We start from the raw sequence: 14595 nt of genomic DNA on the forward strand, positions 1-14595 counted from the left end.
GCGTGCGGCGCGGGTACCGGGGGTGGGTGAGCCCCCCGGAGGGGGGGGGGGCGGGGGGGGGGAGTGCGCGCCTTGCGGGAGGGGGCGTGGCTGACGCTCCGGGAGGGGGCGGGGCCGGTGCCGCTCGCCCCCTGTCCGTGGTGGCCGCTTGGGGGCGCCCTGCGGCGGGTGCCGGGGGGGGGGAGGGGGGAGCCCTGTGCGACCCTTATGGGGGATGTGCGCTATGGCTCCCCCCGGGATGGATGGGGAACCGCAGCCTGACCCCACCGCGGTGCAGCTCCAGTCCAATGGAGACCCTAACGCGACTTGCTCTGCGGTGCGGGGGAGGCGGTGGTCTCTGCACCCCTCCCGGTATGGCTGGGGAATTGCTTGGCCCCCATCCCCGCCTCAGTTCCATGGAAACCCCCGTGCAGCCCTCGCTCTGGAGGGGGGTGGTCTCTGGAGTTACCCAGGATGGATGGGGAGCCCCTATGTGACCCCCATCCCCGACTCAGTGCAGAGCGCACCCCGTCCCCCTGCAGTGGGGGGGGGTCGTGCTATTCTTATGCCTTTGGGGAGGGACTCTGAGCTCTGGCTCCCCCCGCTCTGGCTGAGGAACCCATCAGCCTGACCCTCATTCCCACCCTGCTTCTACGGAGACCCCAGTGAGAATCTTGCCCCTGTTGTGGGAGGTGGTCTTTGGATCCCCCTGCGATGGACGGGGAGCCCCAGCCTGACTCCCATCCGTGGTGTGGGTTGGCACAGGGAGGCACGGGAGGCAGCCCTCTGGGGAACTGTGGCTGGCTGTGCCCCCCAGCCATATCAGTGCCTGGGCACAGGCTGGGCCCGGGGTTCATGGCTCCTGGGGGGCCCTGGAGCGCTCAGCCCAGCCAGGCCTGTCCTTGCTGAGGGGCTGTGCAGTGGCAGCAAACAGCCCTGGCACCCTCTGCCCCAAGCTCTGCCCTGGGACCCGCCCGGGCTCGGCTCTCCCTGTGTCCCCAGGGGCTCAGCCTTTATGGTGTCACCACACGCAGGAGCAAAGTCTGTGGGGTTCAGCAGCTGCTTCTCAGTGAACTGGACAACCTTTGCAACAGCCTTCCCCCTGTGTGTGGGGGAGTCTGGGGTCTCCTCGAGGCCTGATGGGTGTGTGTATCCCTGGACACCATGTGCTGCTCTCAAGGATCTGGCCCCATGAGAGAAAGGTGCAGCCCCACAGGGGCTGAAGCTGCCTTGAGCTGCTGCGGAGCCCCCAGTCTGCTGAAGCCTCCCCATGTGGGCAGTGTAGCCAACAAGGTGCCCTGGGGAGCATCAAGTACATCCTGTGTGTTTCGTAGAGGTGGAGGCAGGCCTGGTGAGGCAGGGAGCTGGCTGTGGTGTGTGCCTGGCATGGGAAAAGGCCCTGGCAGTCAGACATGCTGGTGTGGGCAGAGGCAGTGCTGGACGTGGTCTGTGTCAGGTGATGGTGGGGGATAGGATTTTCAGCTGAGTGCTGAGGGATGGTTCCTGGAGTCTCATTTTTTGACGATGAGTGCTGCTTCATTTGTGCTCTCCTCTTCTGCTGTGCTTCCAGGTATGGCTTTTGTTCTAGACTGTAACTTCTTCTTTCCCTTTCATTTCACCTGCAATCCCCAAGAAAACTTTTAATCTGCGTTTTCTTACCTAACCCTGTCTAGCCTGGGATCAAAGCTGGTGATAAGAGCATAGCCCTGTTGTTATTGTGAGCTCAGCTTTATTAAAGGAATATCCACAGCCTACAGAGCTGTAATGACTAACCTGAGCCTCCCAGCTCCATAGTGCATATTTACACAACCTCTTTTTCTCTCTGCACCTGCTCACATCCCTCTCACTGTGAGTGCCCTTGCTTTGGAGGATGACAGTAACATCAGATTCTTCCACATCTCTGGCAGCTAGAGCAAGGACCTAGGCTGAGCTCATTGCCTCACTAAGGTGGCAAAGCCTCTTGTATCATATCTTTATGGATGTCTTGTGGTCAGTGATGCTGGGATGTACAACTGTGATGGACACAGATGTGCTGGCAGAAGCCTTGGTGCAGAAGGGTTGTGGTCAAAGCAGTCTAAGGGAAGTATGGAATAGGCTATAGCTGTGACAACACGTTTGTTAGTTTAGTGAAGGCAGTGCTAGCAGGATTTGACTGGATTTGTGTTTTAGTCTCAGTAGAGTGTTTTATTAACTTCTTCCTCACCTTCATCTCACCTCACCTCAACTTCTTCATCACCTCTGCTGATGGTACATGTCAGGAAATGGCAGTGTTTGAGACCATCCTCACCAGTCCTGCTGGCTGTGGGCTCTGGTGCTGTCTCCTGGCCACTTGCTGTGAGCCTGCTCTGCTGGCCCAGCCCTGGGCAGCCAAATGGGAGAGGAGTTGGTCTCTAGATGGGGTGAAATACTGTTCAGCACAGCCTTACCCAGGGCCAGTTTGAACAGCTGCATGTGAGGTGTGTCCTCCCGGAGCTGAGATCCCTTTTCAGCACCTTGCAGAGGGATCTGGGACTGTCAGTGAAGCAGAGGAGACAGCTCACACTGTGTTTCCAGTATTTTGGCTCTGCAAGGCCTCTTAAGGAGAATTACATGTTTTGCTGTCGAAGATAGATCCTCTCAGAGACCCTGCCCTTTTGTCTTCTCTCTCTTCCCTGTGCAGTAAGGTTTATTCACAGAACCACAGACAGATTTGGGTTGTAAGTGACCTCTAGAAGTGTCTGGTCCAACTGACCTCCTGCTCACAGCAAAGCTGACTCGAGGCCTTGTTGTTCAGGGCTTTGTCCAGTTGGGTTTTGAGATCCTCCAGGGAGTCTGTGGCCTATTCCTAGGCTGCAGCACTCCTCTGGATAGTCACCTGCTGTCCACGCAGCTGTCCTCTCCAGCTTACTGTACCTGCCAGAACACTTTGTCAGGTGTTCTGTTGCCTTCCTGCAGCATTTGGGCAACAGGTAGAGAGACCTAATGACCATCTGTTTTTTACCACTTCCAGGTCTTCTATTTTTTTTAATCATTATCTTGATATCATTAAGGCAGTTTGGACACACGCTGCTCAAGCATGTTGTACCTCTGAGCCTTTTTTGTTGTGCTTCTGATAGTACTTCCAAAGCTTTTGTGCCCACTCACCCCCTTCCATTGTGTTTAACACTATTTTGGAGATACATACCAGGAGAATTTTCTCTTGGACTTGATCGCTGAGTGGAGTTGGTTCTTGAAGCTGAATTGCTCTCCAGATAGCATTGCTGTTAAGGGTGTACTTACACTTGTTAGTCCTTTCTTTCTTGCAAAACCTTGACACTCAGTGCTTTGGGAGATCCTGGTCTTACAAGATGTGAAGGGATCCAAGCCATTTCAAACTGCTGCCAGGATGGCATTCTGACTGGGTGAGGATGCTCCTGTTGCCTGTCTTAGCCTTTACTGCTATGGATAGCAGCAGATAATGCTGAGATTGAGGAATGTTGTCAGTTATATTTGAAATGTTGCAGGGAGTCTCCTGGTAAACCTGATTCCAGGCAATTCTGTGAGATCTCTGAAATTTGTCTTTCTTGCACTTTCTTGAAACTGAAGTTTCTGGAATGCAAGCTCAGAATCCAGTTTGGTCATTCCTGCCCTTGAGGAATTTACAGGAGACTCGTGGTTGTGTTTTGCAGCACCAGCTGTTCAGTACTGAAGGATTTAGGCTTTCTGGGTTCAGGGTGACTGTGCTACTACATTTGAGGCCTGCAGCCCTGAGATGGGGCTCCCACTGTAGTAAAATCTGGTTGTGGTCTTCTTTCCTGGCTTTGGAACTATAAAAAAACAATTGGTGGAGTCTCGATGCTGCTGGTGAAATTCTGGAAATGCCCTTTTGTTTCCTGTGTACCAGTTACTGTTGTGTAGACAGTCCCAGTCACACGTGAAGACTGGCCTGAAGGGGATGTGCTGAAAGCTGCTGCAGTTTGCACTGACTGAGAACCAATAGCACATTTGAAGGTGAGACAACATCCACCAAACCCTGCCTGCAAAGCACAAGGACTTGACCAGTGACATCTGCAGGAGCTGTGGCTGATTTGGAGTGAGTCACTGCATGTAAAGCCTCCAAGTCACAGAGGGCTTACAGATCCATGGTCAGTTGTTTAATCATGTGTTTATGAGCTTGTCCAGCTTTGATTTCCAGCTTTTTGTGTCCTTGTGTGCACCTGTCTGTATCTCTAAGGAGTCATCTGCTGTAGATCTTTCTTTGTGATTTTTTTGAGAGGGGTCATGTCCCACCACCATTTCTTTTCAGTGAACAAAATAGGTTTAGCACTGGAGGGTGTTTTCCAAACCATGGCTGTTCATAAAGCAGTGGGATTCTTGTGTTAGTGTGTCAGATTTTTTTTTTTATTTGAAACATCTCAACTCTTCCAATAACTGTTATCAATTGTAGACAGTAGCCAAGAATGAGACAGTGATGGTGTAACATGGCACTGTGTGCAAGTAGCACTGTACTGAATGTCACCAAGTGGGGTTTGTGCTCTGAGTTTGCAGCTCAGAGAGCTGCCTTTCCAAAAACACTAGTAAACAGCAAAATCTTTTCAGCTCCTTTATGGAGAATTTTGACAGGACTGAAGCATGGTCCATAGTAGTGTGCTTAGTTTACTGGTGTTATTTTGTAAATTCATTTGTGTTTGAGTTAGCCAATACGTAATAAAGGTTCGCAGTGCTTGAATTTAGAATGCTAACAGCTGTCCAGATAAACTCAGATAAATCACAGCAGAGTAGTTGGCTTCTGCTGTACTCACCACTCAAAATTATATCAAAATATAATATTGTTAATGAAGCTGTGTTGACTGAAAGCATGCTGGTAGGACATATTACTTTCTTAATTTCTTAATTTTATTGATTGAACTGTGTATTGATACTGTTGTTTCTGTTGAGAAATACTATCTGGAGTGTTTCTGTTTATTAAAAAAATCTGGCACAAAAAAATAGAAGCTTCTTCCAGAACTCATCTTAGGTCTTGTAGACCTTGTAGATGGGAGGTGGCTGAAATGTTGACTTAAGTGTCTTTTGTAGTTACTAGTTAATTATTTTCATATTTCAAAGGATCTCTAATAGAGAAAAAGATAATCCTTCAGCCTTCAAAAGTATTGAAAATCTGAATACACATCCATGATCAGAAGTCCAGGACAGATACTCAAGCAGTTGCTGTTCCTTTGCTAGAGGAAAGCAGTAACTATACGGCTGTGGGATTTTCTGTGGGCTGTAAAGACTTCTGAGATGTTCTCTTCATTGGGAGAGAGTAGCAACCACATTTTTTCTTGCTGTCTGTTTTTAATTAAATGTTTGATGGTGGATCCTCACTTCTGTAGGTAGGCCACATATTCCCCTGCTAATGGTTACCTGAGTTACAGCACCACTGATGTCTCTAATAAGCTGGATAAAGTCCCAGGTAGTCATTTGGATGTGCTTAAGTGTCCTGGCAGAGATGTTGCACTTTGAGCTTCCAGATCTGAGAGAAGATCCCACGTGCCCCTCTTTGGCAGAAAGAGCTGGGCAGGTCTGGTAGTCACAGGTACTGGGTTTGGCAGTCAGTTTTGTGTTCTGTGCCAGTCCTGCACACCTGGGGAGGACCCTCAGCTGTACCCATCACTACTTTGGAAATGCTTACTTGCTACCTGAGAAGCATTCTGCTGCAGACTGCTGTGCAAGAGACTTTGCTCCTTCAACTTGTTCTTTCCAAGAGTATATCTCTTACTGAATACTCCAGGGAGTACTTACTCCTAAGTAAGGAGTTCCCAAAGGGAGCAGTTACATATGCTGCTAAGTGCAGGATTTCAGCACACTGCCTCCTCGTGGTTTGGCCACATGTTGCACTGTACTCTCCATGCTGCCAGTTATATGGCTGGAAAAGAGAAAGGTTTTGAGCAGACCAGTTACCAAACCCTGGTGACTGAGCTGTGCATTAGCTGGTCCTGGAATAAGAGAGGTGATGACTTGTGGTGGATCATTTCAGCACCTGCCAGAAACAATAAGCTATTCTGTTTCTTTTGTAGAAAGTGAGAAAAGACTCTAGCAGAGATAAAGTGCATGCTCTGTTTGCAGCTTAACTCACTGTGAAGCTCAACAGAAGGCCCAGACAAATCTGACTGCCTGGGGCAGACAGAAGGAGAGCTTCTTACCTTGCTGCAGCGGAGCAGCTCTAATTTTTTCTGATTGAGTTTGACTTCAGAGCAACCCACAGAACTGGAAAATACTGTTCTTTCCTGTTTTGAGAGCTGCCTTCCTCATCCTTATCAGCTGGTGGTTGAAAGGCACTATAAAGAATTCATTGTCAGGGACATTCCATGCTTTCCCACTCAGACTGTTGGTCAGTGTCACCTTAGGTCTAGCCTCAACTCTTAACTCCATCAGCTTTTCCAGATTCTTTTAAACATATCAAGAGTTGGCATTCACCTGCCCTGTATCACCTTGGAGCTCTGCTGCAGCAGGTTGAAAATGAACAAAAGGAAAATACTTCTAAAAACTAAATGTTAAGCTGTAGGATTTAAAACCACTGGAATTTTAGGAGGTCCAAAGTATAAATTGGTTCCCAGTGGGATTAGGCAGATTCATAGATTTGCCCAGTACAGACTCTTAACTGGGACATTGTCAGTGCAGCTCAAGCCAATTGGTTCTTCAGCAGCTGAGTCCTTGATTGGAGGATGTGCTGAGGAGGAACATCCTGTTGTGTTTCTTACACTCTCTCCCCAAGTATCTGTTCTTGGTGTGAATAGCAACAGGATATTTGAGTACATGGTCCTTTCATTGGACTGACTGCAGCAGTCCTTAGCTTTGCCTGTCCTAAGAAGTTTTGGTTTCTTCTTCAGAATGTGTGAGCTGTTCTGTTGGGAGGATTCAGACAGAGCTAATGAGAGGGGACAGGACCTCGAGCACCAGGGGCTGTGATTCCAAGCAGAGCATGTGAGTGAGTGCTCTTACTGCAGCTCTGCCTCTGCAGAAAGGTCTGTCCCAGCCACATCCTGATAGTTTGGAGTTGCCTTAATCTGTAGAATACTTGCTCACTTTCAGATTTTTCTGTCAAGGACATTGCCATTTAGCCAGAGTTTTGTCCTGCATTGTATCCCCCAAAAACAAAAAGTGGGAGTTGAAAGCAGTGTTAAGGTGTACACTGTTAAGCCAGATGCCTTTGGTCCACTTGTAGAGCATGTGAGTTACAGGACAAATTCGTAGATTGTTGTTTGCATTATGCTCTGAGAGGGAATGCCCAAATTAATTTCTTATGCAGCAAATGTTTCCAGGGTCTATTTCTACCAATCAAAGACTAGGCCAGCAGAAAATGGGAAATGCTTTAGGAGTGGTGGTTGAACCTTAGTGATCCATTGCAAACCTGTGCCAAGTGTCTGAAATAATTCTGAGGGGTACGTTAGCTCTGTTAAGTATACCTATAAATAAATTTTCCTTCTTCATCTGGATGCCTTGGGGTTTTTTTGCTTATTATTGTAGGGTCTGCTGTCTGTCTGTGAAACTGGATGGGGGATGTATTTGAGCAGGAGACATTGTTCATATTCTGAGCAGCAGAAAAAAAGCCATGTTTATTATCTTGGGAGGGTTCTCATCTGCTTCAAATCCTTAGAACCTTTCTTTCAGATGTCTTTGTTTCTATTTCACTTTGTTCTTATTTCTGTCAGCCAACCTAAAACATGTATTAGATCCTGTATTGCTCTGGAATTGGCTTATTCTAAAACTTTTGTCTCATCTTGTAACTAAAAGTGAACAGAAACACCAAAGTCTCTAGGGGTGAAACTTGCTGAGTATTTCTAAAGATTACATTTGCTTTATTTTCTGTTTGTGATTGTGGGAACAGTGCTTTATCTGCCATAGGAAACAGAAAACATTACTGTGTATTTAGATAAAATACGGAGACAGTGGCTTTGAAATCCAGTTGTTGGGTATGATTTCCTTAAATTCCTGCTTGTCTAAGTTTCAGAAGTTGGGTACAGTCTCTGTCCAAGTATGTTCTGTTTACTTCTGAGCACACCATTTTGTGAGTGGGAGCTTGGTTGTCCTTTCAGAGGGAAGGATATAAAAAAGTTACAGTTTCATCATCAGTGGAATTATATTAGGCTTCCTCCATATAGATGAGTTATGCCCACTGTAAGCCCAAATAAACAAAAGTACCATGTCTTCTCATTCAGGGCTTAAAACAGTGCTAAATTTAGAATTGGAATTACTCTAATAGGGAGGGATAGGTTGTTGCCACATCGTTTGATTCTAGTGCCTGTTTTATAATGTCTACTTAGAGCCTGTTTGGGGACATGATGTTACTTCAAGTCTTGTACTGCCTTACCACTTGCAGACACCAGCTCCTTCTCCCTTTCCCTCTTCGGGTTTGTCAACCATTATCTCCTTGTTGGGGTATAATTCAGTTTTAGACCATATTACTTGCCTCATCTCGAAGTCTTGACCTTTCTGTCTTACGATAATGTCAACCCTGAGGAGCTGGGCTGTAACTTTTTCTCTGAGGTTGGCAGTCTGCATCATTGAACCTTCCTGTTCAAGTGCACTGTTTGTGCCCTGCAAAGTCACCCTGGTCTTTTTTCCTGACTGAATTGCATGCTTGTGTCTATCTTGATGCTTGTTCTTATGACTGCTTTTAACATCAGAGCTTTTCCACCTTTTTTCTTGCCACTCTCCAGAACTCCTCCTAGTTCTAACTAAAGCTTTTCCAATTGTTCCATTTCTGAATAATTACCTACGTAGTTTTGGGCCTATGCAGTAGCTGTAGTTATACTGTAACATTGTTTATATCTGTCCTCTGACAAGATTAATGCATGTTGTCATCCTGTATCTTGTTAAGACTCACACTTCAGGCCTTGAAAGGAGTTATTTCTACCTCTATGTTTAAGAGAAAAAAGGTATTTTAAAAATTAAGAATGTGTTAGCTCCGTAAGAGCAGATCAGGAGAAAGGACAGATCATATTATTTGGATAGAGAAGAAGGCAGGGCTGGGGATATTACCACAGAACATCGGTGGGGAGCCTCCTGAATTGGTGCTTGAGCCATTTCTGATACCCCAGGGTGTCATTTAGCATAAGCAAGTTTCTTTGCTGTGCCATGGAGAGGTGTGTGAGGGCTGTAGAGTTCCCAAAGGTCTGTTATAGCAAACTACTTCATCCTGCTGCTGACTTTTGTACCCTCACAAGCAGAGGTGGTTCACATGCTGGTGTCTGGTATCCTGGTTATGGCCTGGCAGCATTCCTGGGCTTTGTTTTACTCCAGCAGTGTTCAAAAGAGTGGACAGGTCATTTTCTATGTTAGACTGCTTTTCATTAACTTGCAAGTCTCTCTCTCATTTCCAGTTGCCATCTTCTAAATGGATTCCAGTGAATTTTCAGGATCTTTGGACCCCCTGTCCTTGCCTGACAAACCACTCATTGGTGATCTTCCTGCTGACATGGAGTTTGGTGAAGATCTCCTGGGCTCCCAAACAGCTTCTACCCAGGAAGCTTCAGTTCTTCAGCCCCCTGGCTGGGATCAATCCAAGCAAATGACTGCAGATGAGGACTTGGACCTTGTAGTGAAAGCAGACAGCATGTCTGAACTAAATAAATCAAATGACCGTGTTCTAGATAAACCTGGTGTATTGGAAATGCTGGAGAAACCTGGTGTCTTAGATGATTTGGGTAAAACTTCTGACTTGGTGGAACTAGATAAAGCAGAAGGTCTGGATGGGCTGTGTAAGGCACAACCTTCCCAGGACGTGGAGGGGGGGCTGGCAGACTCCTCTGCCCTGTCTAGAGAAGCCGTTGGTCCAGAAACGGGGAAAGAAGGGGAGGATGCACCAAAACATTGTTCTGGGGATATAAAGGAAGATGGTGCTGCTGCTATTCCTGCACTGTCTGGTGACAATATCCCTGAATCAGCCCAACAACCCCTTGACTCTAGGGACCTCAGCAGTGCCCCAGCTGAGGGCACAGAAGAAACCACAGCACAGTCCTCAAGTCCCGCAGTACCCCCACCCCAACTCAGTCTTAAACAAACGAAGAAAATGAAGTTGAAGGCACCAAGGAAAAACTCACCTGTGCAGAGGGAAGGGCTGGCAGGGGAGGCGGAGGCGCAACTAAGCCCAGACAACAGAACTGCAGCTTTGCCCTCTGAGCCTGTGGAAGAAAACCGTGCAGAGGAAGGGAATGATAATGGAAAGAATTCACATAAAGAAAACAGTGTACTCAAAGCACAGGAAGCCTTACCACCAACAGGTAAGTTGCTGCCTTAGCTGACTTTGGCTTGCTTTTGCTCAGGAGGTCATCCAGCTACACACTACTGAAACTGGAGTCTGCTCTGCATTCCAGCTCATTTCCTGCTATGGAAATAGCCAACTCTTCTGATGGTCTAGAATTGGGCAAAGCCTCTTGTGTAAAGGGAATAATGTTCTGGTGTGCACAAGCTCTTGCTTTGGCTTTCATGGCTTCAACTGATTTTTGGTGCTTGTGGAAGCAAGGAGCTTCCCTAGTAAAGCTGTGGCTGTACATCAGCTTAGCTCATGCTCTTCATTGCTGGAGTCTTTGCTGGAACTGAGGATCACCAGCAGGTGTTTTCAATAGGCAAAGTTCCTCTGCCCAGGCTGGCCATCCCTAGGAGATGCTCAGTCTTGGTCAGAAGCAGTTGGAGGTAACTGCCCACCCAGCCTGCCTCCTCCATTCAGGGAGGTCTCCCCCTTACAGGGCTCCTCCCAAGCTGTGTGTTTGGATTTGCAACTACAGGTGGTGGGTTTAGGAGCCTTCCACCACAAGAGCTGTACTTGATAGCCAGGACAGGCTGAGGCTTCATGTGCTCACTGACCCAAAGGTCATTCATTTGCTGCATTTGGAGAATACCTGTGCTCCTCTGTTGGAGAAAAGCAAGATGTTAGATGCAAGCTTCTTCTGTGCTTCTATTCTAGGAGAAAGCCTGTCTGGGAAGGGAAGTGAGCTGCCAGCTGAGAAGGTGAGGAGAATGCAGTCAAGTATGTATGATACAGGAGCACAGAGCATGTCTGGCTGTTGTCAGACTCTGTGAGGGACACTGGCTGTCTTGTCAACCCTCTGGAAAGGAGTTTGTATGACTTCTGTGACAGAATGATCCCTGTGCACTGCCACTATGCTGTAATGTGGCTTCAGTGTATCCCTCCTACCCTCAGCTGAAATGTCATTCTCATAAGCCTACTTCCCCCTCTCCTCTGTCTTGCCAGCTCTGATCAAGTATCCATGGAGTTTTATCTGTTTTCAGCTTTGGTATTGGGAAACCAAATCCCAGAAGTTGGAACTTCACTGTAATCTGGGATATTTGTCCATGGTTGTCCTAGCTGATAGTTAGCCTCACTATTTTCTGAATGTCTTTTAGGAGCAGAAAAGAAGCGAACGACCCAGAAGATCAGAAACTGCCAGGCCTGAAACTGTGAACTCCTCTGAGAGCAGTGAGTAACTGGAGTTGGCCAATCCCTGTTTTTAGCTGGAGAGAATGGCCCAGATGCATTGTGGGCACATAGTCCATGGTGGGAGTACAGTGGGAACTCTGGAACTTCCATGCAGACTTCCCTTCTACATGGGACAGGTCCTTTCAGCTCACTAGTCTTTATCCTGGGGTACTTGCCTTGCTTTCTCAGGGCACTTTGGTCAAAACAGGGATTGTTGTAGTATTTTTACAGTGGTGTGTAGGCACCAAGCACTAAGTAACAGAATGAGATTTGAGGGTGTTCCCAGGAAATCCATCTTCTCACCCAGGAACTTTCTTCCTTTCTCTCTATGAGAGCAGGCTGTCTGAAGGAAGGTTGCATCTTGGAGATTTTCCTGGAGAAGTACCTGAAGTGTGTGTTCTTTGAGATATTGAATGTCACTCTGCTATTCCCTAGTATTTGTGTGTTGCTCCTTTATTGCCTGCCTGTGCTAGAATCTCGTGATCAGCACATTCCCTTTCAGGTCTAACAGTTCTTACAGGGTAGAAGTTCACACTTTGGGCTTCTGCTCTATCTTGGCATATCATGATTTCCTAGACAAGAATTGTATTTAAGCCTGGTTTGCTTAAACACCTCTTGATTCATCTCCAGTTACAACAGAATTTCTTTTAAGGGTTCCTTTATCATGCTACCCAGACAGGAACAAAGTACGTTAGAGGGACTTTAGAAAGGTGACTCAGAAAATCCCAGTGTGTGTCTCACAGCAGTTTCTCACTTCCTTAATGAGGGCGTTTTTGATCTTCCTCTGCTGCTTTGCAGTTCCAGTCTCTGACGAAGACTCTGATGCAATGGTGGATGATCCCAACGACGAGGATTTCGTTCCTTTCCGCACGCGGCGCTCCACTCGGATGTCCCTGCGCACTCAGATGGCCCAGCGAGCCGCCCGCTCCACCTTCACCAAAATGACGTGTGCCAACTGCCGGACCCCGCTGCAGAAGGGCCAGACTGCCTACCAGCGGAAAGGGCTTCCTCAGCTCTTCTGCTCCAGCTCCTGTCTCACCACCTTCTCAAAAAAACCACCTGGCAAGAAGATATGCACCTTCTGCAAAAAGTGTGTGTTCATTCCCCTTTCCTCAGTGCTCCCGTGCTTGTGACCCCACTCACCTGCTCTACAGCTCTCCTGCCAGTCCCCTTCCTATGGCCCTCGTTTATCCACATCACTCCTGCCCACTGCCAGCTGCTGCCCCATGTCTTCTTTCACACACTGCCTATCCCATGCTCCCTACACCCCCTTCATATTCTCGCTTTCCCTGCCTGTCCCCAGACTTAGTGCCCCATATTTCAGCCTCTCCTCAAAACAACCTCCTGCATGCTCTGTCTTCAGACACTGCTCCCCTGGGCCAGGACAGAAGCTGCTGTGAGACAGTTCTTGCCAACTTTTTGGGACACCAGAAAGTCCTGTGCGTTGCAGTGAGCCATCCTATCCCTTTGTGGCAGGATACACATGTCCGTGAACTAACACATCCCCTCCTGATCCCCAGGGAGATCTGGAACACCAAGGACTCTGTGGTTGCCCAGATTGGTTCAGGTGGCTCTTTCCATGAGTTCTGCACCTCTGTCTGCCTTTCCCTCTACGAGGCCCAGCAGCACAGACCAGCACCTCAGTCTGCAGATGCCTCGGACACCAGCCGCTGCAGTGTTTGCCACAGACCTGGCGAGGTAAACAAATCCCTTGTCCTTCCCATATCCTGGATGAAGAGCCTAGGAAACACAGCATTTAGTCTTGGTCAAGACCAGCCATTTGCCAGGTTTTCCTGTGGTATGAGGCCTCAGCTCCTGAGCTGCCTTGGGCTCACTGCTTCCTGCCACTCTGTTCTCCCAGCTGCTCCTCTGACTTTTGGCAAGAGATGCCACCCCAAGTCCACACCAGCTTCCAGTATGCCACTGCCCAGAGTTTTAGTGCTTCTTGTCCCAAGGGCTGTGCTTGTAGTGGTACAGCTGCATTGGAAGGAGGCCCATGGATGGTTTTGGGGTGACAGCAGTGATGTCTCCACAGATCCAGCATGAGGTCAGCAATGGGAGTGTGGTTCACCGCATCTGCAGTGACGCCTGCTTCACCAAGTTCCGGGCCACCAAGGGGCTGAAAACGAACTGCTGTGACAACTGTGGACTTTATATCTACAACAAGGGCTTGCCCCTGGAGTACCTCTTCCATGAAGGCCAGCAAAAACGCTTTTGCAACTCTGCCTGTCTCAACAGTTACAAGAAGGTATGTGTGGGCAGCTGCCTGGGGTGGGGGGGTTCTCTATGGGCACACAGCAACTTTGCTTGGTGTAGCACAGAGCATTTTATTAAATGGCAGGTGACTCAAATCCCTTTTAACTGTCAAAGCAGTTAAAAGATTGCTTGGGAGAACTCTGAAGCAGGCAAACAGAATTGATTTAATCTTCATAGGGCTCACCATAGACCCAAGCATGGGTCAGAAATTCAGTGAGTTGATGGTAGAGTGACACTGGTATATGCACTTAGCATGGACTAGCTTCTGGATGTCTCCCTAAAGCTGGATATGTTCCTCTGTCACCTGAGCAGTCTTCACTTAAATGTGTGGAAGGGATTGCCAAACTCTGTATTCCTGCCAGGCTACCCTTGAAATGAAAAGCTGAAGTGCCAAAGGCAGCTTTTTTTTGCCACCACCACTTGAATCTTCAGACTGTGCACCTGTCTGTCCCTGGCATCAGGTGGTCATTGCAGGAGAGCAGTCCTGTGGTGGATACAGCAGTGGAGTGGGATGTAGTAGCTGGACCTTGCCAGCTGTGATGGTCTCCTGGAAGCTCTGTTGTGCTCTCTCCTTGCAGAAGAACACTCGGGTCTACCCCTGCATGTGGTGCAAGACGCTGTGCAAAAACTTTGACATGCTGCCCAACGTGGATCGCAGTGGCAAGATGGGCCTGTTCTGCTCCATTTGCTGCACTACCTCCCACAAAGTGAAGCAGTCAGGCCTAGTTGGTAAGACCACCTGTGTAGAGGGAATCATCACCTCTCCACTCTTAATTCCTTCCTTGGTATTGTTTATTACTTCTGGATGGGACTGAAAAGAAGGTAAAAGCCTGGGGGAAGAGTCCAGTGACACAAGTGGAAGTACAGAGGGAGAAACCCTTGCAGCATGTAGATGTCTTAATACAGAGGCAGTGTACATTGCTGTTCTTGGGAATGCAGGGAGC

The 14595-nt window shown here is 48.1% G+C and overlaps 1 protein-coding gene across 11 annotated transcripts in view; it reads left to right on the plus strand.

The window, feature by feature from the left end:
* The window catches only part of ZMYM3 (zinc finger MYM-type containing 3), a 32706-nt gene that overhangs the window by 824 nt on the left and 17287 nt on the right, over positions 1–14595 (plus strand). For 8 of the 11 annotated variants that reach the window (XM_086851120.1, XM_086851119.1, XM_086851112.1 and 5 more), the window contains exons 2-8: positions 9300–10199; positions 10883–10926; positions 11323–11395; positions 12194–12485; positions 12916–13093; positions 13431–13643; positions 14230–14380. In XM_086851120.1, coding sequence (XP_086707246.1) covers positions 9314–10199; positions 10883–10926; positions 11323–11395; positions 12194–12485; positions 12916–13093; positions 13431–13643; positions 14230–14380 — 1837 coding nt within the window. In that variant the 5' untranslated portion in view covers positions 9300–9313. Of the gene's footprint in view, positions 1–133; positions 352–3966; positions 4031–9299; positions 10200–10882; positions 10927–11322; positions 11396–12193; positions 12486–12915; positions 13094–13430; positions 13644–14229; positions 14381–14595 lie in introns of those variants that run through there. The other 3 variants (XM_086851122.1, XM_086851113.1, XM_086851114.1) reach the window with 3 other exon arrangements.

The sequence above is a fragment of the Cyanistes caeruleus genome, chromosome 14, assembly GCF_971803275.1.
Source record: "Cyanistes caeruleus chromosome 14, bCyaCae1.hap1.1, whole genome shotgun sequence".
NCBI lineage: Eukaryota > Metazoa > Chordata > Aves > Passeriformes > Paridae > Cyanistes > Cyanistes caeruleus.